The following is a 24,788-nucleotide window of genomic DNA, read 5'->3' on the forward strand; positions in this document are numbered from 1 at the left end:
TCCTCATAGCAGAATCTATAAATCGTGTATTGGACCTGTCAGCCATCTTCAGACCAATCAAACCAGAAAGAGAGAGAGATGCACACACACCATCTCCCTCCAGCCAGGGGGACCGCCAATGAGGAAAGCTTTGTTTGGCTGACAGCCTTTTGTGAAGGGCTTATGCCCAAAATGTCGACTCTCCTGCTCCTCAGATGCTGCCTGACTGGCTGTGCTTTTCCAGCACCACTCTCTTTGACTCTGGTCACTTATGACACAAAATATTGATTCATATGCAGATTGTTTATGTGTGAAGATTCAAAGAGGAATTTTTATTGTAATAATTATCTTCTTGGATTCTTAATCTCTCATCTACATTGAGCAATTTTAAAGTTTAAAATTGCTTTAACAGCTTCATGTTTCAGTGCACAGCGCGGGTTGATAGCCAGTTATGCTTTACACTGTAGCCCCTGATCTGTGGCTGCAAGTATACAGCGATCCCTAACAGTTTCACAAACAGACTTGAGTAAGTTTTAATTATGAATTTCTCAAAAGTGGAGGATTGGTTTCAAGTTGGGATCTTTTGTCAGTCATTTGCTTCCAGCATTATCCTCCCTCTTTTTTTTCAAAATTTCAATGTTTACTATGTTTTTTGATTTCCAAAACATTTTAAAGTCTGATTCAGATCCTAACAGCACTGTAGGTGTTCCAACAGGATGTGGACTTGTAGTTCTAAAATGTAGCTCACCACCATCTTCTTATGGGCAATTAATGCTGGCCTCCCCAGTGATACCCGCATCCCAAGAGTGAATTAAAAATAAACTCTCTCAACTGTTGGCAAATGTTAATGATCTTATGCTGTTTTCCATAGCAATGTGTGCTGTGTACATGTAGCTTTAAAAAAAAGGTTATTGAATCCATTATTTCTGGAAATATTATCTTTGGCAGTTATTCATATATTTCACTTTCTCAATTGTTTGAGAAATTAATTGTTGCAAACTGATGAACATAATCTGTGAGTAAAATTAGAGAATTGGAATGGAACTGCCTTTTGAGCCAAAGGCTTGTTTAAATGGTTTTGAGCCTCTGTGTAAGTCTTGCTATAGAATGAGGCTTCCTTTGGTCAATGTTTCAGTCAGTTTGGAGTTAGCTTTGTTCACCTTGAAGACTGGATTATTCCCCAAGGCTTATGGGTGAATTACTTTTGGTGCTTCAGTCATAGTTATCAGGTCAGTTATGGCACAGAAGGTGGCCATTCAGTCAATCAAGTTCATGTGTGCTCCCAAACTCCAAACTAGTCAGTCCCATTCCCCTGCTCTGTCCGTGTAACTTTATATTAGTTTTCTTTAAATTTGGAGATTCAGAGAAATGGGGGAGGTTCTTGATGCATTGGATCTCACTTTTATACCTGGTATTACATGTACCTTTTTATATTCTTCAGAGAACTGTGTAGCTTACATTTTATTTTATGTTGGCTAGACATGTTTATTGACTGCAGACTGAGAGCTCTCTGAAGTTATTAATTTTTTAAAATTATAAGCATAGCTGTATCTCTTAAAGCTGCATTATTGATCTGTTTGGAGATGAATATCTATTTTTAAATGTTTTAATTGGCACTTGAAGGATGTAGCAAAGTAAAATTATTTTGCACAGATTTAAGCCTAATGTGGTGATTGCTGGGAAATATGTAACAGCCACAAGTTCCAAACCTGACAATATGCTATCAGAGCGTTTGCTGCTACCTCTAATGGGCCAATCCTACACTTTGCTGTTATGTGATGAGACACAGATCCCATTGTGTGCACCATTCTCTAGGGGATTTGAGGTGAAAAACGTTTGGGGATATCTCTGAAGCTATTTAATATGATAGCTTTAATTTGCATAATTAGTCCTGTCAACCTTGTTTTATTTGTGTAAGAAATCAGAGGATGTAATAAGTAGAGAAATGAGCAGATCTGATTCAAGGTGAATTTTGGAGCTTTGAATTGAGGACTGTGAGCCAATATATTACAAATGACTGAATTTCTGCAGTTAACGCTCAAATCAAAACTTTGAGATGTGTCCTGGTCACATGATATCTGAATTATCCATATCTTATTCTGAGTGGGATAAATGCTGCTTGAAGCCCTCAAGTTGGAAAAAGGCTGTGCAAACAGACCTCGCTGTGTGATTTTTCATGTGCCTCACCATTTCTGTTCTTTTCTATTGTCTGTCTGGGTCTGTAAATACTCTGTTTCCATTGTTTAAAATTGCCTACTTTGGGATTTCAACAATTACATTTTTGGGATATGGGCACTACTACTGGCTGTACTGTAGGCTGACCCATAATGTCCTTTAGAGGGGAAATTCCAGGATTTTGACCCAGCAATTGTTAAGCAAGGGTGATATATTTACAAGTCAGGATGGTGAGTGGCTTGGAGGGAGACTTGTAGGGGGTGGTGCTTCCATGAATCTGTTGGCCTAATCCTTCCAGGTAGAAGTGGTTGTCAGCTTGGAAGGTGCTTTCTAAAGGTCTTTGGTAAATTTCTGCAGTGCATCTTGTGGACAGTATACACTGCAACTACTGAGCATTGGTGGTGGCGGGAGTGGATGCTTGTGGATGTGCAAATCACGTGAGCTGCTTTGTCCTGGATGGTGTCAAGCTTCTTGGGTGTTGTTGGAGCAGCACCAATCCAGGCAAAGGGGGAGCATTCTCCACTTGACCAGAGTTTTTATGTTGAGTAGAATCAGAACTGAAGCAATCTCCTTCCCCTGACCCTCACATCTCCCCCCCCCACCCCACCCATCCCTGCCCACCCCACCCATCCCATACCATCCCCCTGCCAGAATGGCCTGCTTCCACATAGTCATAGAGATGTACAGCATGGAAACAGACCCTTCGGTCCAACCCATCCATGCCGACCAGATATCCCAACCCAATCTAGTCCCGCCTGCCAGCACCCGGCCCATATCCCTCCAAACCCTTCCTATTCATATACCCATCCAAATGCCTCTTAAATGTTGCAATTGCACCAGCCTCCACCACATCCTCTGGCAGCTCATTCCATACACGTACCACCCTCTGCGTGAAAAAGTTGCCCCTTGGGTTTCTTTTATATCGTTCCCCCTCTCACCCTGAACCTATGCCCTCTACTTCTGGACTACCCAACCCCAGGGAAAAGACTTTGTCTACTTATCTTATCCATGTCCCTCATAATTTTGCAAACCTCTATAAGGTTACCCCTCAGCCTCCGACGTTCCAGGGAAAACAGCCCCAGCCTGTTCAACCTCTCCCTATAACTCAAATCCTTCAACTCTGGCAACATCCTTGTAAATCTTTTCTGAACCCTTTCAAGTTTCACAACGTCTTTCCAACAGGAAGGAGACCAGAATTACACGCAATATTCCAACAGTGGCCTAGCCAATGTCCTGTACAGCTGCAACATGACCTCCCAACACCTGCACTCAATACTCTGACCAATAAAGGAAAGCATACCAAACACAATCTTTACTATCCTATCTACCTGTGACTCCACTTTCAAGGAGCTATGAACCTGCACTCCAAGGTCTCTTTGTTCAGCAACACTCCCTAGGACCTTACCATTAAGTGTATACTTCCTGCGAAGATTTGCTTTCCCAAAATGCAGCACCTTGCATTTATCTGAATTAAACTCCATCTGCCACTTCTCTGCCCATTGGCCCATATCTGGTCAAGATCCTGTTGTAATCTGAGGAAACCCTCTTCGCTGTCCACTACGCCTCCAATTTTGGTGTCATCTGCAAACTTACCAACTGTACCTCTTATGCTCGCATCCAAATCATTTATGTAAATGACAAAAAGTAGGGGGCCCAGCACCAATCCTTGTGGCAGTCCACTGGTCACAGGCCTCCAGTCTGAAAAACAACCCTCCACCACCACCCTCTGTCTTCCAACTTTGAGCCAGTTCTGTATCCAAATGGCTAGTTCTCCCTGTATTGCATGAGATCTAACCTTGCTAATCAGTCTCCCATGGGGAACCTTGTTGAACGCCTTACTGAAGTCCATATAGATCACATCTACCGCTCTGCCCTCATCAATCCTCTTTGTTACTTCTTCAAAAAACTCAATCAAGTTTGTGAGACATGATTTCCCACGCACAAAGCCACGTTGACTATCGCTAATCAGTCCTTGTCTTTCCAAATACATGTACATCCTGTCCCTCAGGATTCCCTCCAACAACTTGCCCACCACCGAGGTCAGGCTCACCGGCCTATAGTTCCCTGGCTTGTCCTTACCACCCTTCTTTTCCATTGGCACCACTTTTGCCAACCTCCAGTCTTCTGGCATCTCACCTGTGACTATCGATGATACAAATATCTCAGCAAGAAGCCCAGCAATCCCTTCTCTAGCTTCCCACAGAGTTCTCGGGTACACCTGATCAGGTACTGGGGATTTCTATATCTTCTATATCCTTTTCCATAGTAAATACTGATGCAAAATATTCATTTAGTATCTTCCCCCATTTTCTGTGGCTCCACACAAAGCCGTCTTGCTGATCTTTGAGGGGCCCTATTCTCTCCCTAGTTACCCTTTTGTCCTTAATGTATTTGTAAAAGCCCTTTGGCAAATAGCTTTGGATTCTCCTTAATTCTATCTCATGTCCCCCTTTTTGCCCTCCTGATTTCCCTCTTAAGGATACTCCTACTGCCTTTATACGCTTCTAAGGATTCACTCGATCTATCCTGTCTATACCTGACATATGCTTCCTTCTTTTTCTTAACCAAACCCTCAATTTCTTTAGTCATCCAGCATTCCCTGTACCTACCAGCCTTCCCTTTCACCCTGACAGGAATATACTTTCTCTGGATTTTTGTTATCTCATTTTCCAGCCGTCCCTTTACCTGCGAACATCTGCCTCCAATCAGCTTTTGAAGGTTCTTCCCTAATACTGTCAAAATTGGTCTTTCTCCAATTTAGAACTTCAACTTTTAGATCTGTTCTATCCTTTTCCATCACTATCTTAAATCTAATAGAATTATGGTCGCTGGCCCCAAAGTGCTCCCCCAATGACACCTCAGTCACCTGCCCTGCCTTATTTCCCAAGAGTAGGTCAAGTTTTGCACCTTCTCTAGTAGGTACATCCACAAACTGAATCAGAAAATTTTCTTGTCCTCACTTTACAAATTCCTCTCCATCTACACACTTAACACTATGGCAGTCCCAGTCAATGATTGGAAAGTTGAAATCCCCTACCATAATCACCCTATTTTTCTTACAGATAGCTGAGATCTCCTTACAAATTTGTTTTTCAATTTCCCTCTGACTATTACGGGGTCAATAATACGATCCCAATAAGGTGATCATCCCTTTCTTATTTCTCAGTTCCACCCAAATAACTTCCCTGGATGTTTTTTCCGGGAATATCCTCCCTCAGTACAGCTGTAATGCTATCCCTTATCAAAAATGCCACTCCCCCTCCTCTCTTGCCTCCCTTTCTATCCTTCCTGTAGCATTTGTATCCTGGAACATTAAGCTGACAGTCCTGTCCATCCCTGAACCAAGTTTCTGTAATTGCTATGATATCCCAGCCCCATGTTCCTAACCATGCCCTGAGTTCACCTGCCTTCCCTGTTAGGCCCCTTGCATTGAAATAAATGCAGTTTAATTTATCAGTCTTACCTTGTCCCTGCCTGCTCTGACTGTTTGACTCGTCTTTATTCTCAACTGTACCGTCTCAGATTGATCTCTTTCCTCACTATCTCCCTGGGTCCCACCACCCCACCTTACTAGTTTAAATCCTCCTGAATAGCTCCAGCAAATCTCCCTACCAGTATATTAGTCCCCTTCCAATTTAGGTGTAATCCATCCTTCTTGTACAGGTCACTTCTACCCCAAAAAAATTCCAATGATCCAAAAATGTGAATTCTTCTCCTATACACCAGCTCTTCAGCCTTGCATTCATCTGCTCTATCCTCCTATTCCTGCCCTCACTAGCTCATAGCACCGGGAGTAATCCAGATATTACTACCCTTGAGGACCTCCTTTTTAAGTTCCTGCCTAACTCTCTGTAATCTCCCTTCAGAGTCTCAACCTTTTGCCTTCCAATGTCGTTGGTTCCAATGTGGACAATGACCTCCTGTTGGCCCCTCTCCCCGTGAGAACATTCTTCACCCTCTGAGACATCCTTGCTCCTGGCACCAGGGAAACAACACACTATTCTGCTTTTTTGCTGCTGGCCACAGAAACGCCTGTCTGTACCTCTGACTAGAGAATACCCTAACACAATTGATCTCTTGGAAGTTGACGTACCCCTCATTGCATTACAGCCAGTCTCAATACCAGAATCTTGGCTGTTCGTGCTGCATTCCCCTGAGAATCCATCACCCCCTACATTTTCCAAAACAGCATACCTGTTTGAAATGGGTATTGCCACAAAAGACTCCTGCACTAGCTGCCTACCTCTCATCTTTCCTCGAGTTAACCCATTTATGTGACTGTATCTGAGACTTTTCCCCCCACACCCCCCCCCCCCCCCTTCCTATAGCTGCCATTCGTCATATACTGTTGTGGTTGCAAATTCTTCATTGCTTCTAACTGATCCATTCGATCTGATTCATAACCAACAGCATTTATGGCAGACATAATCTGCAGTAACCGTTAAACTCTCTTTAAACTCCCACATCTGACAAGAACCACATATCACTCTACTATAGGCCATTTTTGCTGCTTCACAATCTACAGACCCAGAAAATAACACTGTCTTATTCCTCTACAAACTCTGCCCCAGGTTAAGTTAATAGTTATGGCTTATATCCTAAGTTTAATCAGGAGATATATCTCCAAAAACACACAATCAAGAAAGAACCCACTCTACACATTGCTGCAGACTTTCTGTAGATCATACTTAAAACAACAATTAATTTATCTGATTCTGTGCTGTGAACTACACCCAACAGTTCCTCCAGGATCAGTTGTGATTTTCACTGTTTGTTAATTTTCCCAGATGCACTCTGATGTCCAGCGATACGCGAATTCAAACAGCAAAGGCAACGTCAGGTTTTTTTTCCCCTCTTTCTCTCCTGCACTGACCTCATCATGTGCTTCCTTTGTCTGTTTTCTCCCTTTTAAAACTGCTGTTGTTTTGACTTTTTTTTCAAAATTCCAAAACAATGCAACAGCATATAAAACAGTAATTGCTGCTCCTGGAATTCGAGGAAATCGCCTCCAACACCTAAAATACCTCAAAAAGGAGCAGCTCTCTCAGCCAGAAATTTTTCATGTCCTCCATCTTGGATTACCCAGAATCCTTATGGTAGAGATTCTATGAATTTCAGGGAATGATGGTTAGATTTTCTGTTTTGGAGGTGGACATTTGCTTGGCATTTGTGTGTGCAGATGTTCCTTGCTACTGTATTCTGGTTTGGGCTGAAAATTGTCCAAGTCTTTTACACATGGACATGGACTGCTTCAGCATCTGAGGAGTCACGAAATGTGCTGAACATTGTGCAATCATCAGTGAATATCCCCACTTCTGACCTTATGATGGAGGGAAGGCCATTGATGAAGCAGCTGAAGATGGTTGGGCCTAAGACATAATGCTGAGGAGTTTCTGCAGAGACGTCCTGGAGCTGGGATGTCTGACCTCAACCTTCCTTTACAAACAGGCAAACACGTAAGGACTAGGAGGACGCCATTTGTTGTTTGACCCTGCTCTCCTATTTAATCATATCGTGGATGATCTAACACCATTTTCCCCATCTACCCCAATCCCATTTGACTCCTTTGTTAGTCAAGAATGACTACTTCTGACTAAAGAATAAATCTCTGACCTGTCTTTGTGGCTGAATGGGAAAGATTCCAGAGGCTTATGACCATTTTTTAAAAAAAAAACAAATTCCTATAGTCTCTGCTTTAAACTGGAAACCCTGTGACCCTTGGTCTAGCCTCTCCTACAAGGGGATCCTTTCAGAATCCATCCTGTCAAATTCCCTCAGCATCTTGTATGTTTTAATCATCTTGTTGCTCATTCTTCTAAAGTCCAATTGGCACAGGTTCTATCTGTCAAATTTTCCTTTTAAAGAAAACTCCTCCATCCCGAGAGTCAGTTGGATGAATCTTCTCTGAATTGCTTCTAATGCAGATATATCTGTCCTGTACTCTAAAAGGTGACCTCATGAATGCCAGGTACAACTATACCACATTATTCCTACTTCTGTGTTTCATTCCTCTGATAATTAAATACAATAGTTGCCTTTCTTGGTGCAATGGTGCATTTTGTATTGCTCTCGATGTTGCTATGCTGTGCTCACTCTGGTGTTGGGAGAGTGCTGGTGGGTGCATGATTTACATTAGTGTGTGGTATCTGAGTTAATTGAAGAAGTGCTCTATTAAACTCCATAATCCCACACTTCACCACGATTTGCAAAAATAAGCTCTCAAAATAATTTGCGGTACGGTGGCTCAGTGGTTAGCACTGCTGCCTCACAGCGCCAGCGCCCCAGGTTCAATTCCCACCTCTGGCAACTGTCTGTGTGGAGTTTGCACATTCTCCCCATATCTACGTGGGTTTTCTCTGGGTGCTCCGGTTTCCTCCCACAATCCAAAGATGTGCAGGTCAGGTGAATTGGCCATGCTAAATTGCCCATAGTGTTAGGTGCATTAGTCAGGTGTAAACGTAGGGGAATGGGTCTGGGTGGATTGCTCTTCGGCGGGCTGGTGTGGACTTGTTGGACCGAAGGACCTGTTTCCACACTAAGTAATCTAATCTAATATTTCTTTTGGATAGTCATTAGCAAGCAAGGCCTTCAAATGATGCCAGTGAATTTTATCATAAAAGAATTCACGATTGACATTTCTCTGTCCTGTATTTGAGCAAGTGTTCAGTCATTAACTTTAAGTACCAGAACTTCATCCTGTTAAGGTATTGCGTAAATAAAGAAAGCAATAGTACTGCATTTATTCTGTTGCATTATAGCTGTGTTGGAAATCATAGTTTTTTTTAAACAATCTGTTGAACCAATCACAAAGAGCAGATTTCAATTCAAGCTTTTACCTTGGTAAGAGGGTCACCTCTACAGAGCGATGGAGTTTTATTCTCCTAAACAGAATGAGAAATGGCCTTAATCCCAGTACAAGAGGTATGCTGTTTCTTTAATATTCTTAATAAAAGGTGCCAGTGGTCATCATGTTGGGTAGATTACTGCTATTGGAGCTGGAAGATTAAGTGTGTTGTATGGGCCTCATCGTCTGGTCCATCCAGGCTCTACACAAAAAGGAGTTTCGAAGACTGTGGTGCTGGAAAAGCACAGCCAATCAGGCAGCATCTGAGTAGCAGGAGAGTTGACGTTTCAATTATAAGCAGGAATAAGGGGGTGGCCCAAGGAAGCAGAGAGATAAATGGGAGGGGGCTGGACTTGGAGGGGAAGGTAGTTGGGAATGCGGTAGGTGGATGAAGGTGGGGGTGGTCGTGATAGGTCGGAGAGGAGGGTGGAGCAGATAGGTGGGAAGGAAGATGGATAGTTTGGACAGTTCAAGAAGGCAACGCCGAGTTGGATCGGGGATAAGGTGGGGGGAGGCGAAATGAGGAAACTGGTGAAATCCACATTGATCCTGTGTGGTTGGAGGGTCTCCAGGCCGAAGATGAGGTGTCCTTCCTCCAGGCATCAAAGAGCAGTTTGACTTGTACGTTTCCTATTGACAGGTTTTTAATCACAAGGGTCTACATTTGAATAGTTTTTTGAATGGATGGATTTTTGGTGAAACCTATCATTCTAAATGCTGGTTGAAAACCTGGATTTAGTAATTCTCAGCAAAACTGATTGGCTAGTACATCATTAAGGATGGTAGTGTATAGTGTGATTCAAGACTAGAAACTGATGAGATTTTTCTCACTGAGAGCTAGAAGGCACTGCTTGAGATTGTGGTAGAGACACATTCAGTTGTAGCTTTCAAAGAGGTTTCCAGAGAAAGAGTAGGGGTGTGGGTCTCACTGCGTTGCTCTTGCAGGTGGCTAGCCTGGCCACAGCAGGCTAAATGACCTCAGAATATGAACATGAATTAGGAAAAGGAGCTAGTTACCTGTATTAGGCCCTTCTGGCTTTCGTGCCATTCAGTAAGATCATGGCTGATCTGATTACCTACCACCCATAATCTTTCACCTCCTGCTCAAGAGTTTATTCACCTGTTGTAAATAGACTGAGGCTTTGAACATTTTTGCTTGACCTGGAGGTATAGTGAACCAGAGGTTAACCCTCCCCTTGAAGATGTCGATTGCATTAGCCTGACTACATTACTACCTACCAACACCGAATCAATTTAATCCACGGGTCACATTTTGGAAAGCTTGACAAATCATATCAACCCAGATCAGAACAGAGTCAGGTGAGAAGGTTCCAAAAAGGATCGAGTTAATGTGAATTATTCACTATTGTTATTGACTAATTTTAAATCTATAACTCTGGTAATTTTCGATTCAGTGCTTATTATCTCCGCTCAATTTTTAAATGCAATTTTTTTTACTCTTCTGCTAAAATGAAGCAATCACAAATCTGAACAGTAATGACAACTGTTGTAGTTTGAGAAATATTGATTTGTTGGAAGAGTTGTTGGCTAGTTTAGCGATTGTTTTCCATCATTCATTGTCTTCGAGATTGCTGACCATGTCACAAAAGTAACTGCTCTTCAGATTGTATTCCAGGACCTTTTTATTTCTGCATCTTCCTATCAAGCCATACCTCGATCTAATATCATGTTCAAAAGATAATGCTTTTGACCATGTCCCACTCCAGCATTACATGAGTTAGCTCAGCTATTGGGTTCAACTTCTGAATGAACTGCATTTGTTAAAGGGGGATGTATTATTTCAATTAAATTCTGAAGTTCAGTATTGGAGTTCAGTGACTACGTTCCATTATTTTAAAATGATCAGAAAGATGTTATAGGAATTATTTGCTTGCAATTATATTGCGGAGGGAGGGCCATTTTAGTGACATTACATAATTAATGGCCAATAAATGAATTACTTTTTGAAGAATATGTCGATATATTTCTGTCTGTCAATCTTATTGGACTCCAAGGCAGTTCTGCTTGACCTAAATCAAAGCTGTGAGCTGATTCTAGTTTGAGATGTGGACAGGCTATCAAGGCTGCCACAATGCCTTTTCTTTATTCATTCACAAGATGAGGGCATCGCTGGGCAGCACTTATTGCTCATCCCTAATTATTAAGAGTCAAGCACATTGCTGTGGGTCTGGAATCACATGTAGGCCAGACCAGGTAAGGATGGCAGTTTCCTTCCCTAAAGGACATTTGTGGAACAGGTGGGTTTTTCCCCAACAATCAACAATGGATTCATAGGTTACTTTTTATTGAATTCAAATTCCATTGTTTGCCATAGCAGGATTTGAACCCAGATCCTCAACATTATCAGAGTCTCTGAATGCACAATCCTGCAATGATACCACTAGGCCATCGCTTCCTCGCTATACTGTTGTAGGTACCACCTTTGTGATAAAATGTTAAAATGTGATTCTGATTGTAATTCTGTGTGCATGTAACTGATCCCACATCAGAATCCAAGATTATTACAGCACAGAAGAGACCATTCTGCCCATCGTGTCTGCATCGGTCAACAAAGATCTGATTACACTAATCCCATTTCCCAGCTTTTGACCCATGTCCCTTGAGGCAATGCCAATGCAATGAATATCAAAATACTGTTTCAATATTGCAACTGTTTCTAACTTAACCACCATTTCAGACAGGACGCTCTAGACTCCCATCACCCTTTAGTGAAAACCTTTCTCCTCAAATCCCCTCTTTGCCTTCTAGCTGTTATTTTCAGTCTATGACTCTTCATCCAAAGAAAACTATGGGGAAATTTTATCCTGGTCTTCCTGTCTGTTATTTTGAAAACATCACCAAAAACAAATTTGATTTGGGATCTAATTGTTTATGAAACCTCCCTGTGTGCAAATTGGTTGTCATTTCTGCAAACTCCACAATAGCAAGTACATGCCAAAGTCATTAATTGGTTACTAATGCTTTGGGAAGTCTCAGGACTGTGCGAAGGAGCTTTACTGTTCCTTGAATGTGCACCTTTCCAAAACTCTGTTAAACTGATGTTTCTAACCTAGTCACAGCACCGGAGCAGCTCTGGTTGCAAGTCACTGCTAACATCCTATGTGACCACGGTAACAGACTTGGCTTGTCTGTTTCCTTTGCCATGGTAACCACATCATCATCCACACCATGTCACTGGTGCCCTGTGGCTGCCACTGTTCCTACCTTGGTCCCTTTTTATTCATTTGACCATAGCCAGAACATCACATGCAACTGATTCTCTTCCTGATGCCTCCACATTCCCCAAGGAGCAATCCTTGGCCTTCTCTGAATTCTCATTGATACTGATATCATCAAGAGACAACCTGTGCTTAGCTGCTTGCCCTGATTGATGACATCACTGTTGCTGGAGATTCCTTTGACTCCATTCAGATTGATGTCAGCCAATAAGAAATCTCCATGGGAGAGATTGAGGGGCAGTGTTCTGAGGTTAGCAGTGAGCACTGATTTGATTACCATTACACCATCAAACAAATGCAGTTGTCTGTTTGTTTTTAAATGGAATTGATTCATTGTTGTAAAGTTTAAGTAGACTAATACCTCAATAATCAAAAATGCTGTAAAATTTATTGAAATGCTACAGGTGTAAGGTTCTGGTGTTTGTAATGATTAATACACACAGCTGCATATATTTGAGAATAAGCAGCTGCTAGCTGACTTCCAGTGAGATACATTTCTCTTTGTTTCTTGGCAGTTGCCTCAGAAGTGGATGATGAGAGTAAATGGGCCGTGCATTACAAACCAGCGCAGTACGAACATCAACAGGAAAATGTCTTCATCCCATCCACCCGACCACCACACATAGAGGATCTGCACAAAGAAGCTGAACTTGGCCTCAAATCTCTCCAGGAACAAGGTAGGAAAGGGGCAAAGATTTGGCTTCAAAAACAGTAACCAATTGGACTAGGTCCAGGTGAAATTCTGTGGCCGAACTGGACCAACAATGTCCAGCATCACTTAGTCTGTGTTCATTCCAGTATTCTTAATGAACATTTGGATTAGTGCAAAACACCCACAAAATGGATTGGCTTCCAGGGTAGAGCCAAATAGCTCAGCTGCATATGACCCAATTAATCTTGTAGATATTTTCCTCCTCAATCTGTTCAGTCTGGGCGGCACAGTGGCTCAGTGGTTAGCACTGCTGCCTCACAGTGCCAGGGACAGGGGTTCAATTCCCGCCTCAGGCAACTGTCTGTGTGGAGTTTGCTCTGGGTTTCCTCTGGGTGCTCCGGTTTCCTCCCACAGTCCAAATACGTGCAGGTCAGGTGAAATATATGCTAATGAAATGAGCCGTTTATAGAAGGACATGTTGTGAAGTTGTTAATGTCCATTGTTCTATAGTTCTGTAACAAACAAATGCTCTAATGAACAACTGCAAAGCAGAAGGGTAGAGATTATTTACTGTTGACAAACTGTGAGGACAGACTCTCTTCAGCTTTTTAGTAACTGCAGCAACTGTATAAATATCCCTTTGCATTGGGCAAATGGTAGAAGGAGGCTTTCTCTGCAGGCCTTTTGCATGTTGCCTCTTATAAAACCCTCTTGAAATGAATTTTCAAACACTTTAGTCTGCAGACAGCACACTGTGCTTAATGAGAACCAGGTATTTGTTAAACTGTAGCTCGGACTTTTATAATCTCAAGTGCCAGGCTGAGTTGGTCCCTTTTATCCAATCCAAAACCGGATTAGACACTGGGCAATTTATTGTTTTTAAAAAGCAGCTACATTCGGTGTCAACATTTTGTCTTGTACCTAACTCTGAAACTAAACAGGCCAGTCAGGGGATGTGCTGATGTAGTGGTAATGCCACTGAACAGCTATTCCAGAACCCCAAGTTAATGTTCTAAGGACATGGCATTTAATTCCACCAGGGCAGCCGGTGAAATTTGAACTCAATAAAAGTCTGGAATAGACAACTGGTGACCATGTAATTATTGTTGGAAACCCATCTGGTTCTCTAATGTCCTTTTTAGGGAAGGAAATCTGCCATCCTCACCTGGTCTGACCTACATGTGACTCCAGACCCATAGCAATGTAGTTAACTCTTAACTGTCCCCTGGACAGTTACGGATGAATAATGAATGTGGCCCGGCCGGTGACATCCACATCCTACCAATGACTAAAAATAAATCCTTGTCGTTCCCCTCCCCCCGCCCCTGTATTTTGTGTAGATTAAACTGAAGAGAGAGGAGGGATGGATCAAAGCCAATTTTGAGAGTGAATTGGTGCTGGGTGACAAGCCCAGTGATGTCTTTAACTATTTTCACTGAGTCTAAGGCCTCAAATCCCAATATCTACAAATATAATGGTTTTGAATTGAATTGAATTGAATTAGCTTTATTGTCACGTACTCACATGAATAAAGTCAAACATTTACAATTTCCACTTGCAATACAAAGGTACCTAGATACAGACTCTTGAGTATACATTCTTCGGAAATAAAATGAGAAACATAGGGTCTGGGACAACACATCCACTTTAGGACAAACCAAACAGAGACACGCACGAAAATTCCTAGAAGCATGGCATTCCAACCGGAACTCAATCAACAAACACATCAAGTTAGACCCCGTCTACCACCCCCTGAGAAAAAAGAACAGTAAATTACAGCACCACAGGAAATGACATCATCAACCCAAAGAAACCCAAACATATAAATAGAAAGCAGGAATCCTGTACAGTGCTTCGCCTGAGGCCCACTGAAGATGTTACCTAGTAGGGTGACGAAATGTCTCGAAATGAACCTTCCAGCTCAGCGAGTAAACCTACATCCAGAACCTTAACCTGAGCTACAAATCCTAAAACTCGCTATGCGAAACATAAAGAAATAAAAAGTCCAGTCTATAAAAGGTCCATTGTAGACCTTATAAAAAGGTTGAGATGGCATTTCCAAACCCTTGAGAAGCCCAGTAACTGAAGGGAGAAAAGAAGTGCTGGATGCAGAGGCTATTGGTTGTCGGTCACTGCTTGTGGGGTCAGAGGGTGTGTGCACTATCTACCCTCCTCACCTGATCCACAAGCTCCCACAGTGATTCCATCCACTTCTGTTTACCTGCTGCCCCAGTGCAAGACCACCAGGTTTTTCAGAAACTATGGCCCCGCAAATACTACGAGGAAAGGATTGTTTGGGTGTAAAGGGTTGAATTAATATCCTGCACCATTAAACTTGTAAAGTGCTCTTGACACAAGGTCATGTGACCTATAGCGTTGCCAACTCTGCTTGGGTGTGTCCTTGGTGGTTTTATCACATGACCATCTGTTCCACTTCCAGCTGCACAACCCCGTCTTCAATTTATTTTTCAAGAGAAAACCTGAATTGTTTAACGCAGAGTCCCTTCAATGAGGAGTTCCCTTTTTTTTGACTTACAGCAGTGACCAGCCAATTAGTGTTTAATTCCTGCAATAGGGGGGTCAAAGATAATCCTGGACATTTGGCAACTCAGTCAGCTGCTCATTTGGAAAGCCAGTGCAGACACAATGGGCTGAATTGTTGTAATAATTCTGTGAACTCTCATAACCTTAGCATATTTTTAAACTCACATTGTGTTACTGCAGAGTAAATCAGGTTGGGTTCGTTTTCATGTCGCTGACAGTTTGTACATATAGATGAAGAGTTTGTTCTGTGGTTTGAAATGATTCTACAGAGTTTGGGTGTAGCAGAGTTTCAGGACTGTGATGAGTCACTGCTATTTACATAGTCAGCAACACTCGATCAGCATTGTCTCTTCCAGTTTGTGTTTCTCCCACTCAGTATTTCGATTGGTCCTGGTCTTTCTGTGCTGTGTGGTTACTACCAAATGCACCCATAAATGGAAACATTGAAGTGACTCTTGGCAGGGGTGGAGCTGTAAAATTATAGACTTTGACCAGGCAGAGCGAGTTTGTGGGGATTGAAATAAACCAAATGTTTAACTCAAAATGTGTGAGCAGAGGAAGACATTTTTACTTACAAGCCTTCCCACACTGTCAGAAAGCAGTTTCAAACTTTCTGATATTCTTGTGTGACTGCGGCCACACCCTCTCCTGCCCCTGAGCACCATCTAATAACGTGGCAATGGAATACGGTGAACAAAACATCTGGCTTTTAATAGAATGACTCTGCTTTGCACTTACTATGACTGATCCTCCTGCTGTCCACCTCTCCCACCTGGCACTCTGCCCTCCTGAACACGCACACTCATGGTAAGAGGCAACAGCTGATCTTGGACAGGCAGTGAAAAAGAGGTTTAGGGAGTGACCAGTTGGCTCATATGGCCCCTCCATCAGAACTGGCACCAAGTCTGTGTCCACGTGTGCATATGAACGTGCTAATTAGGAGCAGAAGTAGACCATTCAGCCCCTCGAGCATACTCTGCCAGTCCATGAGATCAGGTCTGACCAGTTTGTTTCTTGAGCTCCACATTCCCACCACTTCCTGATTACTGTAGTTCCAGACCTAACAAGGATAGAAATACCTCCCCTTCAAAACAATTCAGCGACTCAACCTCCACTGCCCTCCGAGGCAGAATGATTCAAAATTGAACAACCATCTGAGATAGAGTAAACAAATTCTGTTATAAAAGAGCAATCCCTAATTTTTAAACAGAGTCCCACAGGAGGAAACATCCTTTCCATGTCTACCTTTATAAAGACCATTCTGGATTCAAAGAAGAGTCATCATGAACTTGAAACATTAACTCTGTTTCTCTCTCTTTTTGTCAAACCTGCTGTACAGGGTGCTGGTGAGGTCACACCTGGAGTACTGTGTGCAGTTTTGATCTCCTTACTTGAGAAAGGATGTACTGTCACTGGAAGGGGTGCAGAGAAGGTTCACTAGGTTGATTCTTGAGTTGAGGGGCTTGGTTTATGAGGAGAGACTGAGTAGACTGGGATTATATTCATTGGAATTGAGAAGAATAAGGTGGGGATCTTATAGAAATATATAAAATTATGAAGGGAATAGATAAGATAGAGGTAGAGAGGATGTTTCCACTGGCAGGTGAAACTAGGTCAAGAGGGCATAGCTTAAAAATGTGTTGCTGGAAAAGTGCAGCAGGTCAGGCAGCTTATGCCCGAAACATCGATTCTCCTGCTCCTTTGATGCTGCCTGACCTGCTGCGCTTTTCCAGCAACACATTTTTAAGCTCTGATCTCCAGCATCTGCAGTCCTCACTTTCTCCAAGAGGGCATAGCCTCAAGATTAGGGTGAGCAGATTTCGGACTGAATAGAGAAGGAACTTCTTCACTCAGAGGGTTGTGAATCCCGGGAATTCTCTGCCCAGTGAAGTAGTTGAGGTTTCCTCAGTACATGTTTTTAAAGCTAAGGTAGATCATTTTTGAACATTAAAAAAACTAAGGGGTATGGTGAAAATGTTGATAAGTGGAGCTGAGTCCATGAAAAGATCAGTCATGATCTTATTGAATGGTGGAGCAGGCTCAAAGCGGCCTACTCCTGCTCCTAGTTCTGATGTTCTTTGGAATTCCTCCACCGCTCCCTGCTTTTATTTGATTTTCAGCATCTGCAGCATTTTGTTTTTATTATTGTTTTCCAGCTGTTGTCTCACCACTGCACTTCAGTGTAACTGAAGCATTACCTCATTACCTTTATGCTCAGTTCCTCTTTTTATAAAGAGTAAATGCATTATCACCTTAATCAGGGCAGGGACGGTGGCTCAGTGGTGAGCACTGCTGCCTCACAGCATCAGGGACCTGGGTTTGATTCCAGCCTTGGTGACTGTGTAGCGTTTGCACATTCTCCCTGTGTCAACATGGGTTTTCTCCAGGTTCTCCAGTTTACTCCCATAATCCAAAGATGTGCAGGTTAGGTGGAATGACCACACTAGAATTGCCCTTAGTGTTCAAGAATGTATAGGTTAGGTGCATTAATCAGGGGTAAACGTTGAGTAGTGAGAGAATAGGTCTGAGTGGGTTACTCTTTGGAGGGTCGTTGTAGACTTGTTGGGCTAAATGGCCTGTTTCCACACTGTAGGGACTCTAAGTTATTCTTAATCACTCTCTGTACCTAGCTACTAACATTTTGTGATTCATGCTCAGGATGCCAAAGTCCCCCTACACCTTGAGATTCTGCACTCCTTTGCCACTTATTTAACGCTCTCTGCCTTTTACCTGCCAAAGTGAACAAATTTAAATTTTCCCATATTCTATTTCCTCTGCCAGATTTTTATCCACTCTCACTCAACCTATTCATCTGTCACCTCATCGTGCCATCATCAAACAAACTTTCCAACCTGTCTCAGTGAGGTCTGCAGATTTAGCCATCACACCTTTTGATTCCCTTGTTTAAGTTCTGACATTGATATAAATTATGAAACACAGACCCCTCCAGCATTCCATTCATCACATCCTGCCAATCAGACATAAACCCATATGTGCATACTCTGTTTTCTACCAGCCAGCCAATATTCTCCCCATGCTGATATGTTGCTGCTACAGCATAAACTTCTACTTTACACATTAACCTTTCATGTGGCACCTTCTCAAATATCTTGTGGAAATTGATATCCAGTACCTTTACAGCCTCCCCTTTATGCACAACACATGTTACTACTCTATAAGATTGTTAAACATGATTTCCCTTTCGCAAGTGATGCTGACTTGTCCTGATTACCTGGAGTTTTTCGAAGTGCCCAGCTACAAATTCCTTGATGATTGATTTGAATAAGTTCCCTAGTGATACTGGCTTAGAGTTTCCTGGAATTTTCTTTTCTCTATCTCCCTCTCTCCTCGAATCTATGAACTATTAAATCAGGAGAATATCAGGATCTGGGTGAACCATTCACAAACTCTATTTCCTCTACTGGATTAAACAGGATACTGAAAAGTCTCAAGAGCCTTCAATATTTGGTGTTTTGAAACTAACCCCAAAACATAATCTTCCGAGGGTTTATTTCCAGCTTCAAGGGAGCAGTTGGTTGGTGCAGGCAATGTGTTGTGTGTAACCAATATTTTGAGGTAGTGCAATTGTCACCATTGTCAGATATTTCCATTAGGCCATTGATGTGGAGCGGCTGGGAGTAAGAGGCAGTTGTGATGAGGATGCAAATATTCTTCAGTGGGATTTGAAGAAGTTAAGGGAGTGGGCAAAGATTTGGCAGATGGAAAACAGCATGGAGAAATGTGAGGTTACTCACTCTGGTAGGCAAAGTCAGAAATATAGAAATTAAACATTGCTAAAAGACAAGAAATGAATGTTTTCTATTATGCACTCAGAAATAGAAGAAAGAAACAGACTTGGAAAAAGAGACAACATTTTATACAGAATGAGAAAGGGTCCTGATTAATTAGGCCATTGTTGATATGGAGATGCTGCAAGAACAGTTAACTGTCAGTCTTAATTGTAGACCCAGGCAGGTAGACTCTGGTCATGATGCTGCTATAGGAATGCAGCAGAGATTGCCAAATACACAAATCTCACAATCTTAAATTGGTTTTTGGTGTAATTCTTGGCACAGATTGAAATATTCAGTATAACGTTGTCCAATAGCAGAATCATATCTAATGTTGGTCAGTGGTTCCTGAGGTTTGAAGGTATGGGCTAGTTCAGCACGAATGGTCTGCTTTCCACTGTCAGTGGTTAGCAGGGAGGTGCTGTTTGACATGGTCCACCAGCTCAGCTACAGCATATCACTGGCACCAGAGCTCGGCTAATGTTACTCATGAGGTAAAAATAATGACTGCAGATGCTGGAAACCAGATTCTGGATTAGTGGTGCTGGAAGAGCACAGCATTTCAGGCAGCATCCAAGGAGCAGGAAAATCGACGTTTTGGGCAAAAGCCCTTCATCAGGAATAAAGGCAGTGCCTCCACCCTCCTCTAGCTTATCTCTCCACGCTTCAGGCTCACTGCCTTTATTCCTGATGAAGGGCTTTTGCCTGAAATGTCAATTTCGAAGCTCCTTGGATGCTGCCTGAACTGCTGTGCTCTTCCAGCACCACTAATCCAGAATCGTGTTACTCATGTATATGGGAGGAAAAACACCCAGAGAGCTTGAAGCAGAATCCTGTAAGTGGAGAAGACCACTCGTGGGTTTATTGCAAAGTAGCAGTATGAGGTAGCTACCTTTTACCTATTGCTTACATTTTTGGAATAATCGTACCCCTCCCCCTGGGGTCAATCTGTTCCCTGGGTGATCTGAAATAGATTGAACACCATTCAAAGCCAATGGGCCACTTAAATAATCTGAATAGCACTAAGAACCCAATATTATGTTGTCATTTGGATGCATAGTCTGATGTATTTGAATGAATGTGTACAGGTTAGCACTGCTGCCTCACCTGGGTTCAATTCCCACCTCTGGTGTCTGTCCGTGTGGAGTTTGCACATTCTCCCATGTCTGTGTGGGTTTCCTCCGGGTGCTCCAGTTTCCTCCCACAATCCAAAAAATTTGTGGTTCAGGTGAATTGGCCATAGTGTTAGGTGCATTGGTCAGGGGTAAATATAGAGTCGAGGAATGGGTCTGGGTGGGTTACTCTTTGGAGGGTTGGTGTTTTCATACTGTAGGTAATCTAATCTATTCTGTAAACTACGTAAATTAACGCATAGGGCCCTGTTTTATTTGGGCAGAAGAATTTGTACTTACATTGCACCCTTTTTCATTGTGAAAAATAAGGGTCACAGAGACTTCCAACATCACCTGCATTCCCATGGCAACACCCTGACCAATCAATCAACCTGCTGAGTCTGACAGTGAAGATTGACAATTAACTATTCCTGCTGCACCTCAGTGTTGATGATAGCGCAGCCAATCAGCACTCACTTTCTCATGCTCTGTAAAATATTGTTTTTTTAATACAGTTTCTTGCACCCAAGTCTAGATGAGTTCAAATGAAAACTTCAACTTTTTGTCCCCTTTTAGCAATTTGAAACAGAAATGAAGTATTTCTGAAATGCTGAGAGTTTAGGAAGAGTTGAGCATCAAACGACTTGGCTATATTTGTTCATGAATCACTGAAAGTTAACAAGAAGGTGCGGAGTAATTAACAAGCCAAGAGGAATGTTGGTCTTTATTACAAGAAGGTTTGAGTACCCAAGTAAAGATATCTTACTGTAATTATATAGGGCCTTGGTGAGACCATATTTGGAGCATTCTGTGCAATTTTGCTCGCCTTACTACTGCAGTTTGTGCTGACTTGGTTATTATTGGTGTTTGCTCAGCTGGAAATAGACTGAAAACAATTTAAATACAGGTCAGACATTTATTTTTAAGAAACTTTCTCCTTGGATTATGCAGAGGTCTGCATTTCTTTGAAAAAGTTTATTTTGTTTTAAAACTTTGTTTTGAATTTCTGTGATAATCTCAGTGCAGTTTTTCTAAATTAAACCCTGGATGATTTGAGATCATGTCTAAGAAATATGGTAAAATAAGTGTTTTAATTTTAAATCATGGTTTTTATGAATATGGTCCTTTTAAAAGTAACACATAAAGCAGTTTTTATTTAATATTGGGATATTTCTATGTAGAAATCCTTACTGTCCATAAAATATCTGCAATTTGATGGCTTGCTCAGAAATGAACTTTATCTACTTAGAAACCATATTTTTAATGTTTCAGTTCCCTGTACTGGTTTTATATTTTAGTTGAAATAATAAATGTCTGATTAAAATATGTTTGAAAAGTTGGTGACTTTTCTCCAGACTAGGGGATTCTCACACAACACATCTGCACACAACCTGATGTAATGCTAACAGACCAGATCCTGATCACTATATTTGATAATTAAAATGTGATATTCTTTTACAACTAATGTTACATTATGTGTAAACAATATATTTACTTGGAAATCGATTACCTTCCATGACACACACTTGGAGAGATGCATTGCATTGCTCATTTTATTGCGGCCACTATTGAGTATAAATAATGGGGAAGTGTCAGTTGCCGTGACCTAAACAGTTAATGGTTGAAGGACTCTACTCCTCCGTGTGTGCTGTGTACAACAGGATGGAATCTCCAACCTGGAATCCCCATGCAGATGACGGTAGAAGTTCAGAACTCCTTTCTGGATATGACAATTGGGTTGTTAACTTTCCATGTTGGATGTTAGGTAGATAATAGAGAACCAGGCTAAATAAGGAAGGTTTAGAGAGGAAGTCAAGAGCATAAGAAGAGCCTGCAGCTGTCGTGAAAAGAAATCCCAATGCTGCCTTCTCTGAGGATCATTTGAATGAATTCTCTTTTGTCGAAGGTAGTGGAACAGAGGCATTTTAGTTTGTCCAGGACAAAGTTGGCTAGGTTTTGATGGACAAGGGAGTCAAAGGTTATTGGTGCAGTTAGGGAAATGGAACTGAGTGCAGAACTAGATTAACCATGATATTAAAAGCAGGATCAAATGGCCTAATCCTGTTCCTGAGTTCTATGTTCCTACTATAATTTATCAATAGTTTAAAAAGGTGGTAAAAGTAGAAGCCAAAAGGGCTTTTAAGCATGGAGGTAGGGTACATAGTACAGGTATTGACTGAATACTTTGTATCTGTCTTTGCCTCAGTAGATCTGCCCTCTTGGTAATGATGACATGGCAACACTTGGTGTTGAGAGTTTTCAGAGTTGTGGAATCTCTTCGATGCTTAAAATTACAATGGGTGCTGGATCTGGAAGTCCCACACCAATTTCCAACAGATCCTATTTTTGACAGTCAGGGAAGGGGGTGGGATCTAACTTGGGCAGAAACCTAAACTCCATGACTGAGTTCAAACAAATTGCATTCTGGCTTGTTCCTGCAGTGTGGGTGCCCCACATTTCTGGAGGACTTGTGTAAATACTCATGAAGGATCAAAAAGGTTTGGAGAACTGTCAAACTGTCAAGTTATTTATATTCCCAACCATTTTTAAAAAATCAAGACCTATCTGTGTCAGAGATTTGGAGAAAGTTCTGTTTTTGTAGTTGCAATAGCTGTTGATTGTTATTACCCTAAATATCTCATTATAAATGCTGACTGGTGTGTGAAGTAATGGTTCTGAGGAGATTAATATTCATTGGCTTCACCTGTTATACTGATGCCTGTAGATGAAAAGAAGGAGGTTCTGCTCTAGAGTTTGTACTTTAAGGTTCTAGTAATCATACCTGATCAAATGTACTTATTGCTATCATCAATAACCCTGTAATTTAAGACCCATGCCTCTCCTATAGGTACTTTACGTTGTCGTATCTGCCATCAATTATCACTCGCTAGGCCTAAGACAAAACAAATACAACAGAGATTTGGAGGTAGTAAATTATCTCAACCAGCCCTCACCCAGTAACATATCGTGAAAGTAAATATCACAAGGTGCCAGAAGTGGTCATCTGGGAAAATATCACATTTTCAACAACCTACAGTTATTCCAGCAAGGGAGCTGTAAGTTAATGGTCTGAGTGACAGATCAGAAGTTTTTAAAGAATTAACTGTCATTGATGTGGTCTTACAAGTGGGTGTGGGTGAGATGGTGAGGGGAGTGCCAAGAGTGAGAGCTGGAAGGCATGATATTTATCAAAACAACTAGGACAGAATCTCCGTGAGCTGGGTGGTTTCTCAGCCTGCTCTCACCACAACACAGAGCTTTTCCAATCGGTATCTGGATCAATCCATCTAACTCCATCCCACAATACATTCCCATCCTCCAAACGAAAATCACAGCATTGGAGGCTGTTTCTCCCCTGAGGCTAGTGCAGTGAGATTAGAAAGATTCTGAACTTGAGCTGTTAACTTTGAGGAGCAATATCAGCCATTTTGTAGCATCGGTGACTGACTACAGCCATGACCCTTCTGTTTGTAGTTCTGTTGTCAGTCCTTGACTTGTTCTGAAGTCTGTAGTGAGTGATTCTATCTCAAAGAAACTTGTAAATAAATTGCAGCCTCTGGTGATGATTTTGAGAATCTGTGCTTTTCCTAATTTTGTGATGTTTTGTCTGTTTCTGTTTCAGGAAATCTGGCTGGATGTTCCCAGCAGCAGATTGGAAATGGCTGTGGTTATGCAGAAGACACCAGTCAGCATGTAAGACATGGGGATTGATGATTAATTGCATGAATAATAAAAAGTTTTGTCATTTAATCTTTCAGGAGAATTAATGGAAGGAAAAGGATCATTTTATTTTAAGCAAATGAGGTCTTTTTTTCCTCCATTTACGTATTCCAATATTCTTTCAGAAAATTAGAAGGCTGCTATCACAAAGATAAAATAATATTTAATAACTTGAACTTCAGCTTTTTAATAGTGAGTTTAATCAATTCGAATTTTAAAACAATGCCATGAGAATATCTACTTCTTCACAATGCTTAGTAATTGCATGTCTGGCTAATCTGTGTTTGCTCAGCTAGTTATATCAGTGACCAGTGGGTGTTGGTGTCGGAGGGCAGATGAGCCATCAGGTAAGGAGGCCTCTGCTCTAACCTGAGGGCATGTAAATCAGGATAAAGGGAGATTTGTTTGTGCTCCTCCGATGGTGATGCTCCCTGTTATTGGACAAGGTCAGAGTGGAAATAAAGCCTGCACACAGGCTCAAGACTCCTACAAATTATGGAGAAGAAGGTGGTTATTGGGGGTGGAGGAAGGAGGGAATAAAGGAGACTCCTTTATCAGTAGGGAAAATGCTGACTTGGCTGGACTCATGAGAAGGTGATGTGAAGGGTGAGAGGAGGGGCTGGGACGTGAAGTCTGGGGTTTGATTGCAGAACTATTGCAACATTTATTGTCAAAACCTTCTCCATGTGTTTATTTAAGACAAACTTTGCTCCAGTTTTATGAATATGCTGA

At 41.8% G+C, this 24,788-nt stretch overlaps 1 protein-coding gene across 5 annotated transcripts in view; it reads left to right on the forward strand.

The window, feature by feature from the left end:
- nhsl3 (NHS like 3) overlaps positions 1 to 24,788 on the forward strand; it is a 278,490-nt gene that overhangs the window by 220,804 nt on the left and 32,898 nt on the right. For all 5 annotated transcript variants that reach the window (XM_072547896.1, XM_072547895.1, XM_072547897.1 and 2 more), the window contains exons 2-3: positions 12,753 to 12,914; positions 23,959 to 24,029. In XM_072547896.1, the coding sequence (XP_072403997.1) occupies positions 12,753 to 12,914; positions 23,959 to 24,029 (233 nt within the window). The remainder of the gene's footprint in view (positions 1 to 12,752; positions 12,915 to 23,958; positions 24,030 to 24,788) is intronic.

This window comes from Chiloscyllium punctatum, chromosome 27 (assembly GCF_047496795.1).
Source record: "Chiloscyllium punctatum isolate Juve2018m chromosome 27, sChiPun1.3, whole genome shotgun sequence".
Lineage (NCBI taxonomy): Eukaryota > Metazoa > Chordata > Chondrichthyes > Orectolobiformes > Hemiscylliidae > Chiloscyllium > Chiloscyllium punctatum.